The sequence below is a fragment of the Esox lucius genome, chromosome 14 (genome assembly GCF_011004845.1).
Source record: "Esox lucius isolate fEsoLuc1 chromosome 14, fEsoLuc1.pri, whole genome shotgun sequence".
NCBI classification, from domain to species: Eukaryota; Metazoa; Chordata; class Actinopteri; order Esociformes; family Esocidae; genus Esox; species Esox lucius.
In genome coordinates, this window is record NC_047582.1 from 3,768,677 (window position 1) to 3,788,610 (window position 19,934).

Consider the following 19,934-nt stretch of genomic DNA (forward strand, 5'->3'; position numbering starts at 1 on the left):
CGACAACTATATTCCTTACTGCATTTTTCAGATGTGGTTTTGCTATTGAAAACCCACGCGTCAACAAAGGTATTGCCATCCGGGAAAGCCCTCGGAAAAGCCCCCTAGACCCGCCCCATAGATTGCAGCGCTACCATGATACCCTGGTAAACCGTTACCGGCCTGTGTTGTGTAGTAGCCAACATACCTTTGAGGATCATCAGAGTTTCTGAAGCTGCATCTTATAGTCAAAAAGATTGTTTGATGGGTCTGAAGAGTAATTTTGCAATCACCTTCCCCATTACGAATGAAACCAGCAGATTCTGATCAGATTTTACTTCAATACAGATTTCATCAAACTGACTCTTACTAAGAGGTACATAGTGTGGCTTGTCGTACGTCATTGTGACAATTTTGTTCTTTTTTCCTGCAAAATGTACAGTTCACAACAGCGGGACATGACTGTCACCAACACGTTGATAATCAATTATATCTGTGTAGATGTAGGGTGTTAAACCCTGCCAGAATATCTGTGGGGAATGACCCGTATCATGGGGCGTACCACCGATCGCCTGTTTTTAAGCCTAGTTCCAGTTTCGCACTAAAATGGGGCTCGCCTTTTAGAAACATTCTATTTTTAAATTAATCATACCCTGCCCATAACACCATGTGGTTTTATATAAATGTTGATCTCTGCCACTAGTTTTCCTATGTCGTTGTAATAACCGGTGTTGAGCTCATATTTCCAAGTTTTGTCGTGTTTCGAGAAGTTCATGTAGTTCAAATGCGTTTTCACCCCATATAAAAGTCTTCCACATATGCAGGTATTGGAATTGTATCAAAGATACTTCCCAATCACCTTTCAAATCTCTACCTTTGGCAAATTTTGTGGTACAGCTCGAACTCGAATTGTTTTTCTCGACGAGTTACTGGGCAGCGTTGTGTAGAAACCACAGTCACCCATGCTGATCGCAGTCAATGTAAGTGATGTGATCCTGAAAATCCTGGAGTTTTATCCAGTTTCAAGGACTTGTTCCGATGCTATCCAGCTGTTGAATTTCTCAGGCCAACCAAGCCATTTCACAAAACTCATTTTCTTCCCTTTCTGTATTTTCTCTTCCAGAATTGCTTCCACTTAAAAAGTTTTATCCTTAGCCACAATTATTTTCAGTAATTCCTGTTCATAAAAGGTCCCAACCATCACATCACCATCATAATCTTTTATTATATATACAGGAGGTACCCACGGAAGGCATTCTGTTATTGTGAAATATTCATCTGTGTACCCTTTTTCATAGCCTTTTGTAAACACTGCTCTCAACTTGGAGAGTCTCACAGTATCCCTAACCCTTAACTTGTAACTTTGATTACCATTTCTCATTATTGTTGTACCATACAGGTTCTTGAGAACTAGTCTCACATTTTCTTCACAAACGTCAGCAGGCTTCATCTTAATAGACAGATGGTAGCTATGGTTGTATCCATGAACTAAATCTTGACTAACCTCAACATAGTGTTGGCAGATGTGAGAAACCTCCACATTCGTGATTTAATTGTTTTATTAAATCTCTCAACGATACTCGCTTTGACATCATTTCCAGTAGCAAAATGTTTTATGTTGTACTACTTCATTAACACTTCCCCTTGCCTGTTTGGACTTTTTGTGGTGTTCTTCCTTCTTTTAATACGTCTTCAAATGCTTGCTTTACCTTGATAGCGCTTTTATTTCTCAGCACACAAATCCATGTGTATTTGCTTAATACATCTATGCATGTTAACATAGATTTCATGTTCTCGATTTCAAAACTATAAGCACTCATGTAAACCAAATCCAGCTGAAATTGTAAATTTACATCATGAACAATAGCTATTTTTCTTAGAAAATGTGTAGCTACAGGCCTGTGTATCATGTATGTATCCTGGGCATGTAGCCAGTCATTTGCCTCGCCATTTTTGAGGATCTACCAGTTTTTTTCCCAAGTACGCTCTTTTCAATCCCTCTCTACCCTCAGAAGCACCAGGGTTTGCCGGGTCATAATAAATACTTTTCATAACTTGTTCAGACATCGTAGAGCATTCTGGCAATAATGAGAAGTAATACATGTTTAACATCGTTCTATTTGAGTTTTCGAAATTATACGTCAAAGAAATTCTGAAAAGTTACACAAACATTCAGATTTCTGAAATAACAATTTAGAAATACATTCTACATCCACAGCTTCACTACTCAACAATTTTACCACACAAACATCTGTTACATACGTAAACAAACACAACAGGTGCCCAATTTTAAAGTCTTTGTTATCAGCATTTGAAAATGTTAGAAGTTTATACATGAAGTTGCTTAGAGCCTTTGATTCCACACCGTTTGACAACAATTGCAGCCAATCATCAGATGTGTTCCTGACCGTTTCTATATGCTTGTTCAGATTATTAAAACGCTTTATACCGACATGGTCTCTGTTATTAAAAGGTCAAACATCAATATTGCTCTTGATAACTTTGTGCATCAACTGTTTAATCGCTAAACCCACATAGGATTTGTATACAGTAGATACATGTAAACATGAGAACTGAAGTTACCCATCCTTAGACAGCAGACTCTTTGTTTCGTCGCACCAAGACGCTACTGCTTCGCATACAGCTTCCTCATTAATTGTATCCATTTATTCATCCATGTTCTCACTCAGTCTCAGTGTGATATTCTGCTTCAACTTGAGCTCATGCAGAAAGTTCTCAGCGGCCTCGTGAACATTGGTCAGTGGAGCATGAAACCCTGATGCGTTCAAAGCCAGTCGCGGTGTTAAAACTGTCTCCACAATGACATCATAATGGGTCTCAAAAAATTAATCAGGCGGATCGAGACAAGAATGTCTTCTCTGACTTGGGTGGTCCACTTCAAATCCGATGCATGCTTTGTGGATAATAGCCGCAACAACGTTTCCCAGAATCATACCGAATGTTGCTTTGATAATCTTTAAAACTTTTGGTGGAAGGCTTTGTAAATTTTTTGATACCTTTCAAATGGTAACAAGAGTTATGTCAGATTAAGAGGTCCTAACTGATCACCAAACCGTCAAGTCTATGGTAGTTTCTTGTTGGGTATGCCAGTGGAATCAAGCTTTCGGGGTCCGGGGTTCCGTAGAAGGCTTCAGCGTTGTTGTCCCAGGTGTCACACAGCCAGTCCTCAGCCTTGGGTTCTTCAATCTCCTGTTGGTTGTAATCTTGAGACATGTTTCGTAAAATTCTTCCGACTGCTTGATAGTCACAGGTGGTTTGTCTGTTTTTATGCTGTGTTGAGGACTGTGTTAGCTTAAGGCAGAGCTTCAAGATCTTACGTCAGTCAAACAGTCTACAGTCGCAGTCACAATCTAAGCCGCTGACATTTACCAATCTAAAAAAGTCATACCGTTTCATTCCTTTGACAGCTTTAAACAGTACATCTACCGTATAATGTGTCCCCTGTTTTGGCCCCAAGTAAAACACTTTCCGAAAGGGGTTCCATAAATTGGCATTAAAAACCATTTGATTAGTCACACCAGCCTTAAACTCTTGGCCTTCAGGTAATTAATAAAATGCAACCTCCGGTATCTCTGGGTTGAAAATGTATCCACCGATCCGACCGTCGTCCAATTTCCATTCCCGTGCCAACATATCCTGGTGTAGTTGATGGCTTCAGGTTAAACTCTGCATCGGTTTCTTCGGGGCTGGTGTGTTGATTGCGTCTCTGCTGTCCATTTGTAATCTCTTGCCGACTCGCTGAGCTGCGGTTAAGCTGTTAGATTTCAATGGTGTTTCACCCAAAACGTTGATCGCTGCACAATCCGCTGTGGTTTGTAATGTGTAGGTAAGTTTACTCTGGCGAGATTGAGTGACCATCAACAGGGTCTGCGTGGTTTAAATACACAGACCACGCCAATCATCCCATAAAACATCTAAGGTTAACACCCACCGGTTGTAGGACATCTGGGCAATTCCACGCAAATGTCAACCTTGCTGTGAAAAATTAAAGTTATCATAAAAAAATCAAAACCCTTTCTAAGTTGTCCATTTGGATCTGTATTTTATTGTATTGATGTGCTGTCATGTAAATTTTAAGGAAATTTCTGTTTATTCACCTCAGATAACGTGTGCACAGATACTAAAATTGCTTTTTTTATACAAACCTATTTCATGCTTTAAAAAGAGGGATCAAAGACTCCTTTAATTATACTTTATGTTGATAGTAAGGATTTTGCAGAAAGATGGGGGCATGACTGAGATATAAATACACTCACTTTGTTATAACTGCATTTCCCTTTAAATTTATAAAGGCTATATTTAGGAAGTCACGACGCTTAAGTGCTGTGTCACGTCCGTAACGATTTAAAGAATAAGTTTAGATTGTATAATCATTATTATTACAATTAATTTGAAACTTTATGTACAAAGCCAAAATATGTCCATTCTAGTTATGATTGACAAATCATCTCACTTAATTGCTCTAAACAACCTAATTATGCGTTACGGACGTGACCGTTACGGACGCTTCACATTAAATCATGCATGATTTGACCAGCTTATATTTGTTTAATTAATTAATTAATTTATTTATTTCAAGCAATATAATGACACATAACAAAGGCAATCAAGAAGCATTCTGATTAAATCAATACGAAAAGATAAATTCATCAACTTTACAATATAAATCGATCTATTGCTTGAAATGGAGTGGAAAGAAGTCAAACTCACCTTGGTCTTTCATCATTTTACTGTTAAAAAAAACCCACACATATATTAAATTGATCTCTATTACTGTACATCAGAACTTTTTAGAAATCAATTAATACTAGTACCATGGAGTGTGCGTGTGTGAGAGAGAGAGAGAAATATGAGACGCGCCTTCTGTGATGACTCACTTTCTTTCCCGCGCACGCCCTCTGTGGTCAAAGGCAGTTATTTCTGTGGTGATTGTAGATCTGCGATTTCTGGACAAAATCTCTACTTTATTTGCAGTAATTGGTAAGTATTTTGGGCGTCTCTTTCACACAGATCGTCTTGATCCTCCTGACATCCAAACCAATATAAACGTGGCAAAAACCCATCGGGCCTAATGAAATGAAGTAATCATTGTGATTTTGACTTAAGACAATAACATTTCAATTATTATTTCAATGCATTGGCTAATTTTGCAATAATGTGGCTATTTTAAAGCACGATTGCGCATTCAACAACGCAAAACGGGTATAAACATTGCGATTAGTTTGACACAAAACATAATATTGCGATCATTGTGACATGATTGCTTTTTTGCATGCAAAAAAAAAAAAAAACGCTCTCCAGACTGTTTGTTCTATATAGACACAGGCCAACACACTGTTACAATCAGACAGCGTTTCAATTCACTGACGGGACTGAGGGGAAACCGGTGCTCTTAACTCCGGAGAATATCGATATGATAAACTGCATATATAATGATTATGTATCTTAGCATTATCAATTCCATATCTTTCGGGGTCTAAAGTAAACACCTTGATGATAAAAACACATTATCAAGCAAGCAATATCATGCCCGAATTGAGTTTCAAACATGCTCACATGCCGGTTACAGTTTAGCAGCATGAGAGATATGCGTGAACTAATCTAACACGGTGATTTCAGTTTAAATTTGATTAATTGTGCAGACTTACCTTACTGATGTCTCAGATGTTTGTTGTTTCAAATAAAAAGAGACACACAAAAAGGTCTCTGTTCAAGTTTTCCAGCGTCAGCCAAGTGATGATTTCGGAACGGTCACGTCCATAACGGAAAGAAGTCACATCCGTAACGTCCGTTTTTCCTCATAAATGGATTTTTTTAAACTAAAATAAAATAAATGTATGTTCTATAGAGAGCCGACACTCATCCATTCGGCTGGTATTATTTATTTTGGCTTGTGCATTTTAATTCACAGAATTTCAACAAAGTATATTGTCTCCCACAAACTTGCGTCTTTTTTTTGTCACGTCCATAACGCATGTGTATTTCCCTCATATTAAATATAAAACGCATGTGTAGATTGATATTTTTCTAATGTCTGTACTCCTTTATTAAGGGAGTATGGACATATAAACAGACATTTAAATATATTGGTATTAAATGCATTTTCTGAGAATTTATATTTTATGTTTTGACTGCAAATGGCACGTCCATAACGCTGGAATTGCCCATCTGTTGTAGCCCTTATCTGGATAAACACCATGCTACATGCACATTGTAAAACATGGAAGGTTAACACCCACTAGGACATCTGTTGTAACACTTATCGGAACATAAAATGCTGGGGGGTTATAGCATTGCTGAACCCTGGGGCCATTTGTTAAATACCAAACATCTTGCCGCTGATAACACTTACGTATTGCTTGGGTATTTAACATTCCGGAACCCAAAGACCCATTTGTTAAACATCAAACATATCGCATCTGTTGTAACACTTGTCCGGGGTGTTTATCAATCGTTGTAAAACATCAAACATGGACACATCAATTCAATCATAAATTACAAAGTCACCGGACATGCATACGTCATTCCGGAAATCCCGCCCTAACACATATGATACAGGAAGTCCATACGTCACACCGGAGGTCCCACCCAGCAAACCAGATGTCCCGCCCACCTGTCAAAAAATCTGGAAGCCCAGCCCACCAGAGTCATAAATCACCAAAGTGACAGAATATACCCTACATAAACTACTAACATTAATCAATTAAGGACACTCTTCGGTGTAATAAATTTTAAAAAAGTTAATTACAAAAAGTATCCTTCTTTGTCAGCACAATAAGTACAATAAAAACAAAACAACTTTTGTGAAGAACACAAAAGTACTACTAGTAGCAATATACTAAGTTTACTTATATCAAATACAGAGACACTATACATTATTTATACTCTTAATCTATTTTCAAACACACACAAATACACTTCATCTGCTTGGACAGTCTCTCTCCCCACTGTCAGAGTCATAAATGACCAGATGTCAGCAGGCCAAACATCAAATCCTGTACAATAATCCACCAGAGGAAGCCTAGGTCTTAATGTCCATTGAAGTCCAAAGAAACAAATTGGTATAAGATACGTGCTTACTTTTTTTGGGCCATGGCTACAAGATGCTGGGGAATCAGTAGTGATGACAAATGACCCATTGAATATATCTGAATAAGCACTGCAACATACTCTGGCTGTTTTACAGTTTTACATTTTTAAATTGCTGACAATTTCTCTGCTCAACACACAAATCGATCTAACCGGTTTAGCTCATTCATTTGGATCACACTGGCTTAAGTATATTACATCTCTTAAAAAATATATATACTTTTATGAAATCATCATAATAATATAAGTACTCCTTATATATATAAACATGCATGAAAATGTACTTATGAAGGTAGTATTTGAGTGATTACGCACAATCAACAAATGTATTTGTTTCTTTATATCATTGAATTCTGACCACAACACAACTGTGGCGAATCGTTTTTCCAACACAAATGTTTTCTGCAAACCCTTTTCTTACACACATATGCATTGTATCATAATAAATGTGAACAAAACAATGAAATAAATCACCTTTTGCGCAAACAGTCCAATATGTTTTTGACATCCATTCTTCTATTTATCATTGAATTCAGACCACAAAACCATGTGGAAAATATTTTACAACACAAATGTTTTCTGCAAACCCTTTCCTTACACAAATACGCATTGTTTCACAATAAATGTGAACAAAGAAATAATTCACCTTATTTGCATTATACCCATTATAATTTTTCTAATTGTCACTGATTACCAGGTGATACCAGGTGACACCAGGGCACAAACACCCATGTGGAACAGTTCCCCCATTCCAAATACGCAAAGCAGACAATATCTATAATGATCACATTTGTGGTACATTATTTCATGATAAATGTTATTTACTAACTATATTTGGAACCCTACTGTGTTGCAGCATTAGCATTTTGTTAGCATTATCATTTATTTCAGACCACAAAACCATGTGGAAGATTGTTTTCAACAAAAATGTATTCTGCAAACCCTTTTCTTGCACAACTACGCATTGTTTCACAAAAAATATTTTTCATTGATACCAGGTGATCCCAAACCACAAACACCAATGTGGAACAGTTCTCCCATTCAAAATACGCAAAGCAGACAACATCTATTATGATCACATTTCATGATAAATAGGTAATCTGATGTTACTTACCAGACTCTGCTCCGGAGTTAGCATGTTGGGTTCGCATTAGTCCTTTGTGTTCAGTAACTCAGCTATCCACGGTTTGAAAACCGTAAAGGACTACTGCTACATTTAGTAAAAGTGTTTTTACGTTTTGCCATTTTATACTAATAATAATACTTATAAAACTGTTGAAAACACATATCCTTTTGTTGGCGTTCTGAAAGGACATAATGCTAAAACGTTAGCATGCTAGCTAAGTTAACGTACTGCATCCAGCTTGTCTTCTAAGTCAAACCGATATGATATTGAAAACAAACTATTTATGTCCCACCCCACAACCTTTCGATTTGCTCGAATACGTAATAGAAACCTTCCCCTGATTGAGTAAAATAAACGATTTTGCCTAGCAACAGCCTTCCATTGGTCGATTCTGCATTGGATGCTGTCACCCATCAGCCCATCCATTGGTCAGGTGCATGAGGGTAAGGTTGCATTGGGATAGATGACGACAACCAGGAAATGCATACGTAACCAATACACATATTACTTTTTTCAGATGAATATCAGGAAAACGGTGGAAGTAAACCGATTCTTGCTATCATAAACTTTTTAAAAGATATTTCATATTTCGTGTATTCGGGACATCCATGTCCCAATAGTCCCTCAAGGGTTTTAAATGTTTCTATAACTGATAACTTTCAGGGAGCACTGTCTGACTGTTTACCTAAGGGTGTCCGAGACCAAGGTAAAACATTTAAAAGTGTTGTAGAGTACCTGGACTGTTGGCCACAGTGTCAAAGTGACAATTGGCCAGCATGAGGTGCTGAGTCCCGTCCTTGGGCTCCAGTCGGACAGCGATGTTGCTAATTCTATCATAGTAATGATTCCAAAACACGTAGCCCGTGGGTTTCTGGATGTCCACGATGACAGAGTGGGGTCCTAAGGCACTGTAGACCTTGATGTGCTCGATCTGCTCCAGCAAGTAGTTTACTGTTACAACTTCATTCTCCTGGCTGCCCAGTGGACGGGGGCCAATGCTGGTAATGTTTTCCAGATGCTTCCTGGTGCCAGACAGAAGGCATGCATCGAGTCAGTAAATACATTAAGGAATATTCAATATAGGCTAGACGTACTACCAACATGTTCTTTCATTTTGACAGTTTTATTTAAATCATTTTAAGAAAATAAGGTAATTAAATAACCTTCTGATCTGCTGTATTATACTCTGTATTTATTGTGCATGATAATATTAAGACTTCCAGATGTCGAGTGTCTTGCCTGTGTGACATCACCATTTGAGATATACAACCCGTTTCCAAAAAAGTTGGGACAGGGGCATGTTTACCACTGTGTTGCATCACCTCTTCTTTTAACAATACTCTGTAAGCAGTGGGGAACTGAGGAGACAAATTGCTGTAGTTTTGAAAATGAAATGTATTCCCATTCTTGCTTGTGTTAGAAATCGGCCGTTTCGTATAGTGGTTGTAATATTTAGCATACCCGTTTGTCAAGGGAGAGAGAAAGTATATTATTTATTGCAGCATTAGAAAGTCTTGTTCATGAGGTTACGGACCTGGTCTTCCTTACACAACCTCAATCTCATCTCAGTCAATCTCTTCTCACTGTAATGTTGGTTACCAGATAGCCTATACATTAAGGGCGTTTCTAACTTTTTAGAAGTCAACCCCCATGCCATATGGCCATCGTAAACATTCCTGTCATTAGAGCGCTACCTACTGAGAGATAATCTAAACAGAGAGGTTTCTGTTGTTCTCATTATCTAGGCACATTCACTTCCAATGAAACGTACATTCATATTGTAATTGTTAATTGTCAGATTCTACACTTGATATAGGATTTCAGCTGCGCAACAGTTAAGAATGACTGACTGCCTGTTTGGTAAATAACGTAGTGGTTAGAAAAGCTGGCTGGCTGGCTGCCCGGTCGACCAACTGACCAACCATTGTTAAACTGAGAGGTGGTTAGAGAGGCGGACTGTCACATAAGAGCCTGGGGTTCGATCCATGCCACGGACCAAACAAATTAGGCATTAGGACTTGTTCAGGATAGACTAAAACTTTGCTGGCTACCAGTTTCAGTAGCTGCATTATAGCAAGTCAAAAGAAAAACTGCAATTTTTTTCTAAAGAAACAAACCAGCCATGGAGTGATTAGAGTAATTTTTTATATTAAAGGTACTGTATATACTGCCATTTGCTGGCCATCCACAGTAATCGCTATCTAATTTAACATGTTGAATGTAACATAGTGATCCTGTTATACCTGTTGTTGGTTTGGATGTTAGCTAATGTCGGGAGCTAGTTCCGAAAACCATGGAATTTCGACTAATTGGTTTGGCAATGCAAGAAGTAAACAGACACCACACATTTCAACACATGTATCACATGCAACAACACCCGCTGTTTAAATAGCGTAGTGGTTAAAGACACAGTCTGTCACGTAAGAAACCGCGTGATCGAATCCAGCCAGGGCAACAACATTCATCCCTTCTAATTGTGGGCTGGCAGAACTAGGCTTGCCTGGTTCCTTTTCTTGTTCTGAACAAAGATGTTTTCGCTCTTCTGACTTGTTTTGGGAAAAGCAACGTGAAATTGTTTTGACTGGCAACATGGGGACGCGCCATGGATCTAAAACAGCACTCACTGTCTTCACAGTCTCATTCTATATGCTGCTCTGGGCTTGATTGCTTATTGCTTTCATGCCGGTTAGTCGAATGACACAACCGGAGGAACAGATCAACCGCTTAGAAGATTTAGTCAACCGAGCACTCCTCCTCCTGTAGGACTGTGGGTCTTGTCCCGCAGGTGAATCAACAAATGCTAATGCTATCATAGCAAAAGGCTAGAGAGCTCTAAAGATGTCCCTATACTTGACAGAACGCAGTCAAAACTGGTTAATAGATCAGACCAATTTCAGAGCAATCGACTGAATGAGACGATAACACAGTTTGAAATATGTGAAAACTAACAATTCATTGACTCTGTAGCAGCTACTCTAGGGGTTGAGCTAACAAACGCTAACGGACAGACACAGATTGGTATACAAGGGATTACTTCCAATCTAGACCACTCTGTCACGGACCTGGCTGACACTCTCCCCTGGACATGTGCTAGTGCCACTGGATTAACCGCAGAGGCCTTCAAACCAGCCTTCCCCAATGACACGTCTTACCAGCATAGCACCGGGGCTAGACCGAAAGCATCAATTCCATCAGGGACTTGGTCTGACGTCAGACGCCGCAGAGGCAAATCCAGCAAGAAATCAAATAAGAGAGCACTCAATCCACCACCTGAACTCACACTGCAAAACAGTTATGATCCACTGACTCTGAATGAAATGTGTGTAAATGAACCTAGGGAAGCTAACCACAACACTAGCATTAGGGCTAACCAAAATCCAAGAAATAGCCCTAAAACCACTGACCACTTAGCTAACTCCACATCTGATAAACCTGATACTACCTTGATTGGGAATGACATAACCAAGCATATCAGAATGGCAAAGACTGAAATCCTAACCATGGATGACACATCGGTCAGAGAGCTAACAGAAATGTTACCAGTTATTCTCTCTACACATCCAAGCAACATGCAGATTATTATCCACACAGGGTCTTTTGACATTCTACAAAGGAAAACTGGCTCTGAGAAAATAACTTTCAACAAAATGTTTTCATCTCAGGCCCCATTCCAACCTTGGGGAAAGGAATGTAATCTTTTAGCAGACACCTTGGGCTGAATACGTGGCTGACATTGGCATGCCTCAACTACAGGATATGGTTTATTGGACCTGATGGGGTTCTTCCATATCATGGGATGCCCGCTGCTTGGTGCCAACTTATGTCACGCTCTTGGAATGCCTTTTCCAAGCAAGATAAGCATGAAGGACAGTAATCATTGGCAGAGTATCCAACCCCCTCTCCTGAACCTCAAACTAAAATCACCCAATGCTTTGAGAAGTTGTCCTTGTCCTAAACGGAGGCACAACAACTCCCACCCCCACCCGCCCCTCCACCACACTTACCCTCCCCCCCTCCACCACACATACCAATCAGGGAGCTAGTTCTAACCAAAGATAGCAGAGCTCAGACTGCCACATCATCAACAACCTTGTCCTTTATTTCCACAGAGCACAGAATTTACTTGGTGATGTGCTTCGGGTCCCTGCTATTGTGAAAATAGCAATGCTGACTGTTTTGAACCTGTCTAATCTGTTAACCTGTGACACGTCAACCTACTAGTCCAGGAACCCCTATTATATCTATTAAGCTGGCTTTACATAATATCAGATCTCTCACCAACAAATCATTCTTGGTAAATTACATAATACCCTTCAACCTAGATTTTATGTTTCTCACTGAAAGGTGGCTGAGTGTAGATTACAGTGCTATTATTCTTAACGAGACAGCACCTGATAAATTAGCCTATATGAATAACAATGGACCTGCAGCAAATAGTTAATAGCTCTCTGCAATCAGGCATTTTCCCAACATTTCTAAAAACAGCTGCCATTAAGCCCCTATTAAAAAAGAGAACACTGGATGCATCTAAAATGAATAAAAATATAGCCCAGTATCAAATCTCTCTTTTATGGCCAAGATCATTGAGAAGGTTGTCTTCAATCAACTCAGCAATTTTGTGACCTCAAGCGGTCCCTTAGACAAATTTCAGTCAGGCTTCCGACCTCACCACAGTACTGAAACGGCCCTGATTTAATATACGGCTGAATACTGATTCAGATAAAATAACAGTTCTAGTTCTATTAGATCTCAGTGCAGCATTTGAAACTGTAGATCATAGTACACTTATAGATAGGCTGGAAAATTGGGTACGACTCTCCATGACAGTCCTTGATTGGTTCAGATCTTATCTAGATGGCCGGAGTTACTTTGTCACCATTGGTAATCATGAATCTGATAGGGTGGCTATGACATGCGGAGTTCCACAGGGATCAGTTCTCGGACCGCTTCTGTTCAATCTCTATATGCTACCTCTGGGCCAGAACAACAACATTAACTACCACAGCTATGCCGATGATACTCAAATATATATGGCTCTCGAACCATATGACAACAGCTCAATAGACTCTCTGTGTCACTGTATAGAGCACGTAAATACCTGGATGAACCAAAACTGTCTACAATTAAACCAAGATAAAACAGAACAAGTATTAGTAAAGAGCTGGATTCTCAGGCCCTTAAAACCAGGGATCCAGTTTGTAATCTTGGGGTTCTGATCGACTCAGATCTCACATTTAACAGTCATATCAAATCGGTCACCAAAACACCATTCTATCATCTAAAAATTATAGCCAGAATCAAAGGCCTGGTGTCCCAAAAAGACCAAGAGAAGCTCATCCATGCTTTTACCTCTAGTAGGGTTGACTACTGTAACGGCCTTTTTGTATTGAATTTTGTATTTTTATTTTCACTGTAAAGCTTCTATGCCTGAATTGGGCTATATAAATAAACTTGCTTATTTGCGCTGACTGTTATTCCAGCCCCCTCATTAGTTTAAGGGCAAGGAAATACAGAAATAAAAGAATATGGCAATAAATAAATACAGAAATTAATAAATACAGAAACAAAAGAATACAGAAATAAAAACATATGAAAATGTAAGAGTATGGAAATGTATATAAAAATAAATGATTACAGATATAAATGATCACGGAATTAAATAGGGAAATAATATTGATTAACCAATTTATTATATATATTACATTTATTTCAAATTTTGGCAGGTTTGGTCCTCCATAGCCAGCTCAAAAAAAAGTATCTTTGCAAACATGAAACCAGCATTATCAGTTACAAATGTCTTCTTAATGCTGCCAGCTCAATCCATTTCTCTCTGCGAATGTACACAAACGTTGATTGTAGAACTGAGACAATCGTGTGAACATGTTGTAGAAATCCACTGCCAATCGTTCAAATTAACGATACAATAAACAAGTCACTAGAAAATAGAACTTGTGGGTCCCAAGTCACTAACAAGATTTTTTCAAAAAGAACAAACTGCACATCACAAGTGCACAAAAGTAGGCTTTCCTGTATATGCACGTAACAGTCTTTATCCTTCTATTGTCAATTAATCACAACGTTTCTATAAATTGACAACTGCGTTATAGAATACTTTTCCACAAAGATTTCCATGATGCCGGTAAGTCTGTAAGCACACTGTCTATAAACTGTAGCTGTATTGATGCAGTGTTTACTGATTTAGCAGGGATCCTACCTAATTGATCACGCAACTAACTTTTCTTACCTGTCGTCTTCAGTACTTTACAATAATGTACAGTAATACATGATCATAGTATACTCTGAAATAAAAACCCTTAGGTAAGGTCACAATTGTCATTTAGGGGTACCAGACCCCCAAACACACCATCACCAGGACCAAGATCACTTCATCCTACAGAGACTTCCATCTCATTAGTCCATCTAAAATGTCCTTTAATCTGAAAATGTTTTATCTTGCAAACCAAGTAATCGGTTTAGAGTGACATTCAATTCTACTATATAGAAACCGACAGAGAAGTGCAACGGCCTCCTGAAACCACCTGTTGCACAACTGAACCTAATTTTGAGGGGGAACAATAGAATTTGAATTAAGAGTACATTTTCTGTTGAGAAAGTAATAGAACATGGATGTACTTTAGATTGTTCTTGTATTTAGAAGGATTTTCATTATAATGTCAATAGGCTGACACTTGTAGAGCTTGTGTTAATGAGGCATAGTCGATCCATTAACCGACTGCATTCTTTTTTGTGAGTTTTGCTTTATAAACTTTAATGTAGGCCTATCCCATAGTGTATACCATACAAATGATGAAAAAATAACTAATGTAAAACACTAGATTATAAACAAGTCAATGTTTCTGTACACAGCCCCACCTCTGCTTTTGACTGGCATGATTTAATTAATAGTCTTGTAATACCAACATCTTAATTGAAGTCTTGTGGATATGCAAATTGTGTTTGTTTTTACTGTTTGAAGACAATATTCTGAAATGTAAGAGAAATGTTGCTACGATGTCACATGTTTTTAATTACCTACATGATTAATAAGTTAATGTCCTCGTCTAGTATTTTGTCATCGTCTAGTATCTAGACCTTAGAGTTGATTGATTAGAGAGAATCAAGGATATATACAGTGGGGAGAACAAGTATTTGATACGTTTTCCCACTTACAAAGCATGTAGGTACTCTTCAACTGTGAGTGACAGAAACCAAAACAAAAATCCAGAAAATCACATTGAATAATTTTTAAGTAATTAATTAGCATTTTATTGCATGACATAAGTATTTGAAACATCAGAAAACCCAGAACTTAATATTTGGTACAGAAACCTTTGTTTGCAATTACAGAGATCATACGTTTCCTGTAGTTCTTGACCAGGTTTGCACACACTGCAGCAGGGATTTTGGCCCACTCCTCCATACAGACCTTCTCCGGATCCTTCAGGTTTCGGGGCTGTCGCTGGGCAATACGGACTTTCAGCTCCCTCCAAAGATTTTCTATTGGGTTCATGTCTGGAGACTGGCTAGGCCACTCCAGGACCTTGAGAAGCTTCTTACGGAGCCACTCCTTAGTTGCCCTGGCTGTGTGTTTCGGGACATTGTCATGCTGGAAGACCCAGCCATGACCTATCTTCAATGCTCATACTGAGGGAAGGAGGTTGTTGGCCAAGATCTCGCGATACATGGCCCCATCCATCCTCCCCTCAATACGGTGCAGTCATCCTGTCCCCTTTGCAGAAAAGCATCCCCAAAGAATGATGTTTCCACCTCCATGCTTCACAGTTGGGATGGTGTTCTTGGGGTTGTAATCATCCTTCTTCTTCCTCCAAACACGGCGAGTGGAGTTTAGACCAAAAAGCTCTATTTTTGTCTCATCAGACCACATGACCTTCTCCTATTCTTCCTCTGGATCATCCAGATGGCAGGATTTTAATACATGACGGTGTAGTGTGTTACTAACGGTTTTCTTTGAGACTGTGGTCCCAGCTCTCTTCAGGTCATTGACCAGGTCCTGCTATGTAGTTCTGGGCTGATCCTCACCTTCCTCATGATCATTGATGCCCCACGAGATGAGATCTTGCATGGAGCGCCAGACCGAGGGATATTGACCGTCATCTTGAACTTCTTCCATTTTCAAAAATGTTGCCAACAGTTGTTGCCTTCTCACCAAGCTGCTTCCCTGTTGTCCTGCAGCCCATCCCAGCCTTGTGCAGGTCTACAATTTTATTCCTGATGTCCTTTACACAGCTCTCTGGTCTTGGCCATTGTGGAGAGGTTGGAGTCTGTTTGATTGAGTGTGTGGACAGGTGTCTTTTATACAGGTAACAAGTTCAAACAGGTGCAGTTAATACAGGTAATGAGTGGAGAACAGGAGGGCTTCTTAAAGAAAAATTAACAGGTCTATGAGAGCTGGAATTCTTACTGGGTGGTAGGTGATCAAATACTTATGTCATGCAGTAAAATGCTAATTAATTAATAAAGAATCATACAATGTGATTTTCGAGATTTTTTTTTTAATTCTGTCTCTCACAGTTGAAGTGAAAAATTACGGACCTCTCCATGCTTTGTAAGTAGGAAAACCTGCAAAATCAGCAGTGTATCAAATTCTTGTTCTCCCCACTGTAAGTGTGGTTTGTATATTTTTTAAATATCTAAATCGGCAAAGCAGGAACAGTAGGCTGTCAGTGGTCTCAGGAATGCAAATAAAGAACTAAAAATAAAGTACAAAAACTTGTCTGAACAGATAAAGTGTTGGAATTTTCTCAGAGGGATGTTCATGGATATATGGTGCATCACACAATTGAGAAATGCAAATTTACATTGGTGCCGACGTTTGCTGTGCTCATGTTCTAATCCTAAATATATTTCAGTGAAGAACGGGTAATGAGAGAGACAGAAATCTGTCAATATCTCCCCAACCGAAAAGGGATAACGAGCAGGAAGTGGCACAAAATGTGGAATGAGGGTTGGCCACTACATCCACGGACCCTTGAGTGGTGAATAGCAAGTTTGGGGTGAGGCACCTACTGAATAAAATGTCCTATTTCATCTAAAGGATGCAATTAAGAATATTGCATAATTTAATGGCTGGTTTCGATCCACGGTTTTCTATGTGGCAAACTGTGTCATTACGCTATTTAAAGAGTGGGAATGCAACTTTTACCTCAGCCATTACATTTTTGCTGAAATACCATGAATAAAATAACGTTAATTAACGGAACTAAAGTGTACTCTTGTACAAAGACTACTGTAGATTGGCTAGCTAATAGCTATACAGCCTACCTATAACAAAAACAATGACTCCCATCACCCCACGGCTGGAGAATTGTTAATATATGTACCATTTGTAAAGAGAACATGAGTAAGCAGGCAAAACACGTCTTGTATTTCTTATGGGATTCACATTCAGCTGTAGGTCATAAAAGAACAAAAAATGGCAACAAAGAAAAAAAAATTACTGAGCCCTGTTCAAAAGTCTGCACACCCTTAGTTATTAATACTGTGTATTGCCCCCTTTAGCATCAATGATAGCATGCAGTCTTTTGTAATAGTTGTATCTCTGAGGCCCCACATTCTTGCAGGTGGTATAGCTGCCCATTCGTCTTGGCAAAATGCCTCCTGGTCATGCAAAATCTTTGGCCGTCTTGCATGAACTGCGCGTTTTTGATCTCCCCAGAGTGGCTCGATTACATTAAGGTCAGGAGACTGTGATGGCCACTCCAGAACCTTCTGCTTTTTCTGCTGTAATAACTGGAGGGTCATCTTGGCCTTGTGTTTAGGGTCATTGTCGTGCCAGAAAGTCCAAGAGCGACCCATGCACAGCTTTCGTGCAGATGAATGCAAATAGCCGGCCAGTATTTTCTGATAACATGCTGCATTCACCTTGCCATCAATTTTTACAAGATTCCCCGTGCCTTTAGAGTTTACACACCGCCAAAACATCAGTGAGCCACCACCATGCTTCACAGTGGGGATGGTATTCTGTTCACTATAGGCCTTGTTGACCCCTCTCCAAACATAGCGCTTATGTTCATGATCATAAAGCTCTATTTGTCTCGTCACTCCAAATTGCAGTGTGCCAGAAGCTGAGGCGTTTCAAGGTGTTGTCAGGCATATTGTAACCAGGCTTTTTTGTGACACTGGCCCAGTAAAGGCTTCTTTCTGGCAACTCGACCATGCAGCTCATTTTTGTTCAAGTATCGTCGTATTGTGCTCCCTGAAACAACCACACCGTCTTTTTCCAGAGCAGCCTGTATTTCTCCTGAGGTTACCTGTGGTGTTTTCTTTGTATCTTGAACAATTCTTCTGGCAGTTTTGGCTGAAATCTTTCTAGGTCTACCTGACCATGGCTTGGTATCAAGAGTTCCCCAAATGTTCCACTTCTTAATAAGTGACTGACCAGTACTGACTTGCATTTGAAAGGCTTTGATATCTTTTTATATCCTTTTCCATCTTAATAAAGTTCCATTACCTTGTTACGCAGGTCTTTTGACAGTTATTTTCTAGTCCCCATGGCTCAGTACCTAGCCTGCTCAGAGCATCAACGTGAGAGCTAACAAACTCATTGATTATTTATGCACAGACACTAATTGCAATTCAAAAAGCCAAGGATATGTAAACTTTTGATCAGGGCCATTTGGGTGATTTCTGTTATCATTATGATTTAAAAAGGAGCCAACATCCATGTGATAATAAATGGATTCATATGATCACTATGCCGAATATTTTTATTTTTTTGCATGATCAGTTATATTTTCCAAATCAATGCCAACATTTCACAATTTCCGCAAGGGTATGCAACTGGCTATACCCTATATACCTTTGCATTCATTAGAAAATGTATAAAAAATGTCCTATCCTTACACTGCGGCTGGCAGAGAACTAGTATTTTTTTTTTTTTTTTTTTTGCAGATCAGTCATTAATGTCAACTGTCATTAATAGCATAATTTCAGCACCCCTCTTTTTTCCCTTTTTTTCTTTTGTAATGCATAATTTCACACTCAATCACACAAACTCACAAAAAAAAGACACAAAATACAGACAAACACACTATGTAAGTGGTGCGTCATGCCTTGCTTTTATATCTGGGAGATGTGAGGGTCCATGCTCCAGTAAAATCACAAAAACAATCAGCACATGGTTTGATGCACCAGTCTCGAGTGTGACTGTAACAATGTTTGCAGTTGGGAATCCAGTGCACATAGTACTAGTATTTAACTAAGGGTAGTCAGTCAGTCACTCACTCAGTAAGAGACATTGGCTCTTGGGCGGCTCCGCTTAAGCGGCCCGGCAATAATCGTAGAAACAATATTCATATGTCTCTGACCCAACTTTCAAGAAAGGTGCTCCGTACAGGTCTTGCCTGAAGCGGATTACTGAATCACTTGCGTTCGGTTAGTTGTTGACGGATTATGAATCACGTCAGAAAATAAATATTTCAATTATATATTTTCTATATTTTTTCAATTATGTTTGAACTGATTGTTTATGAGATTATCTGGTGACAGTCTTGTGTGTTTAGGCATTTTAAGTATGGATAAATACCAACTATGGGGCCATTATTGCAGCAAAACTATTTACAAATGTGAGTAGAGAGCTGTGTAACTGTATCTCAATCCGTGTGTGCATAATCAGATTTGTGCATGTGTAACAGAATCTCTAAATGTGTATCGTGAGAATCTAAACACACATCTGTGTTTAGATTATCTCTCAGTAGGC

General features: G+C 39.0%; 1 protein-coding gene across 4 annotated transcripts in view; it reads right to left on the reverse strand.

The window, feature by feature from the left end:
* Positions 1-19,934, reverse strand: part of LOC105007905 (endoplasmic reticulum metallopeptidase 1) — a 194,510-nt gene that overhangs the window by 165,762 nt on the left and 8,814 nt on the right. For 3 of the 4 annotated variants that reach the window (XM_020053476.3, XM_020053477.3, XM_020053478.3), the window contains one exon: positions 8,951-9,237. The exons of the other annotated variant lie outside the window; for it this stretch is intronic. In XM_020053476.3, coding sequence (XP_019909035.1) covers positions 8,951-9,237 — 287 coding nt within the window. The remainder of the gene's footprint in view (positions 1-8,950; positions 9,238-19,934) is intronic. 4 annotated transcript variants of the gene reach the window in all.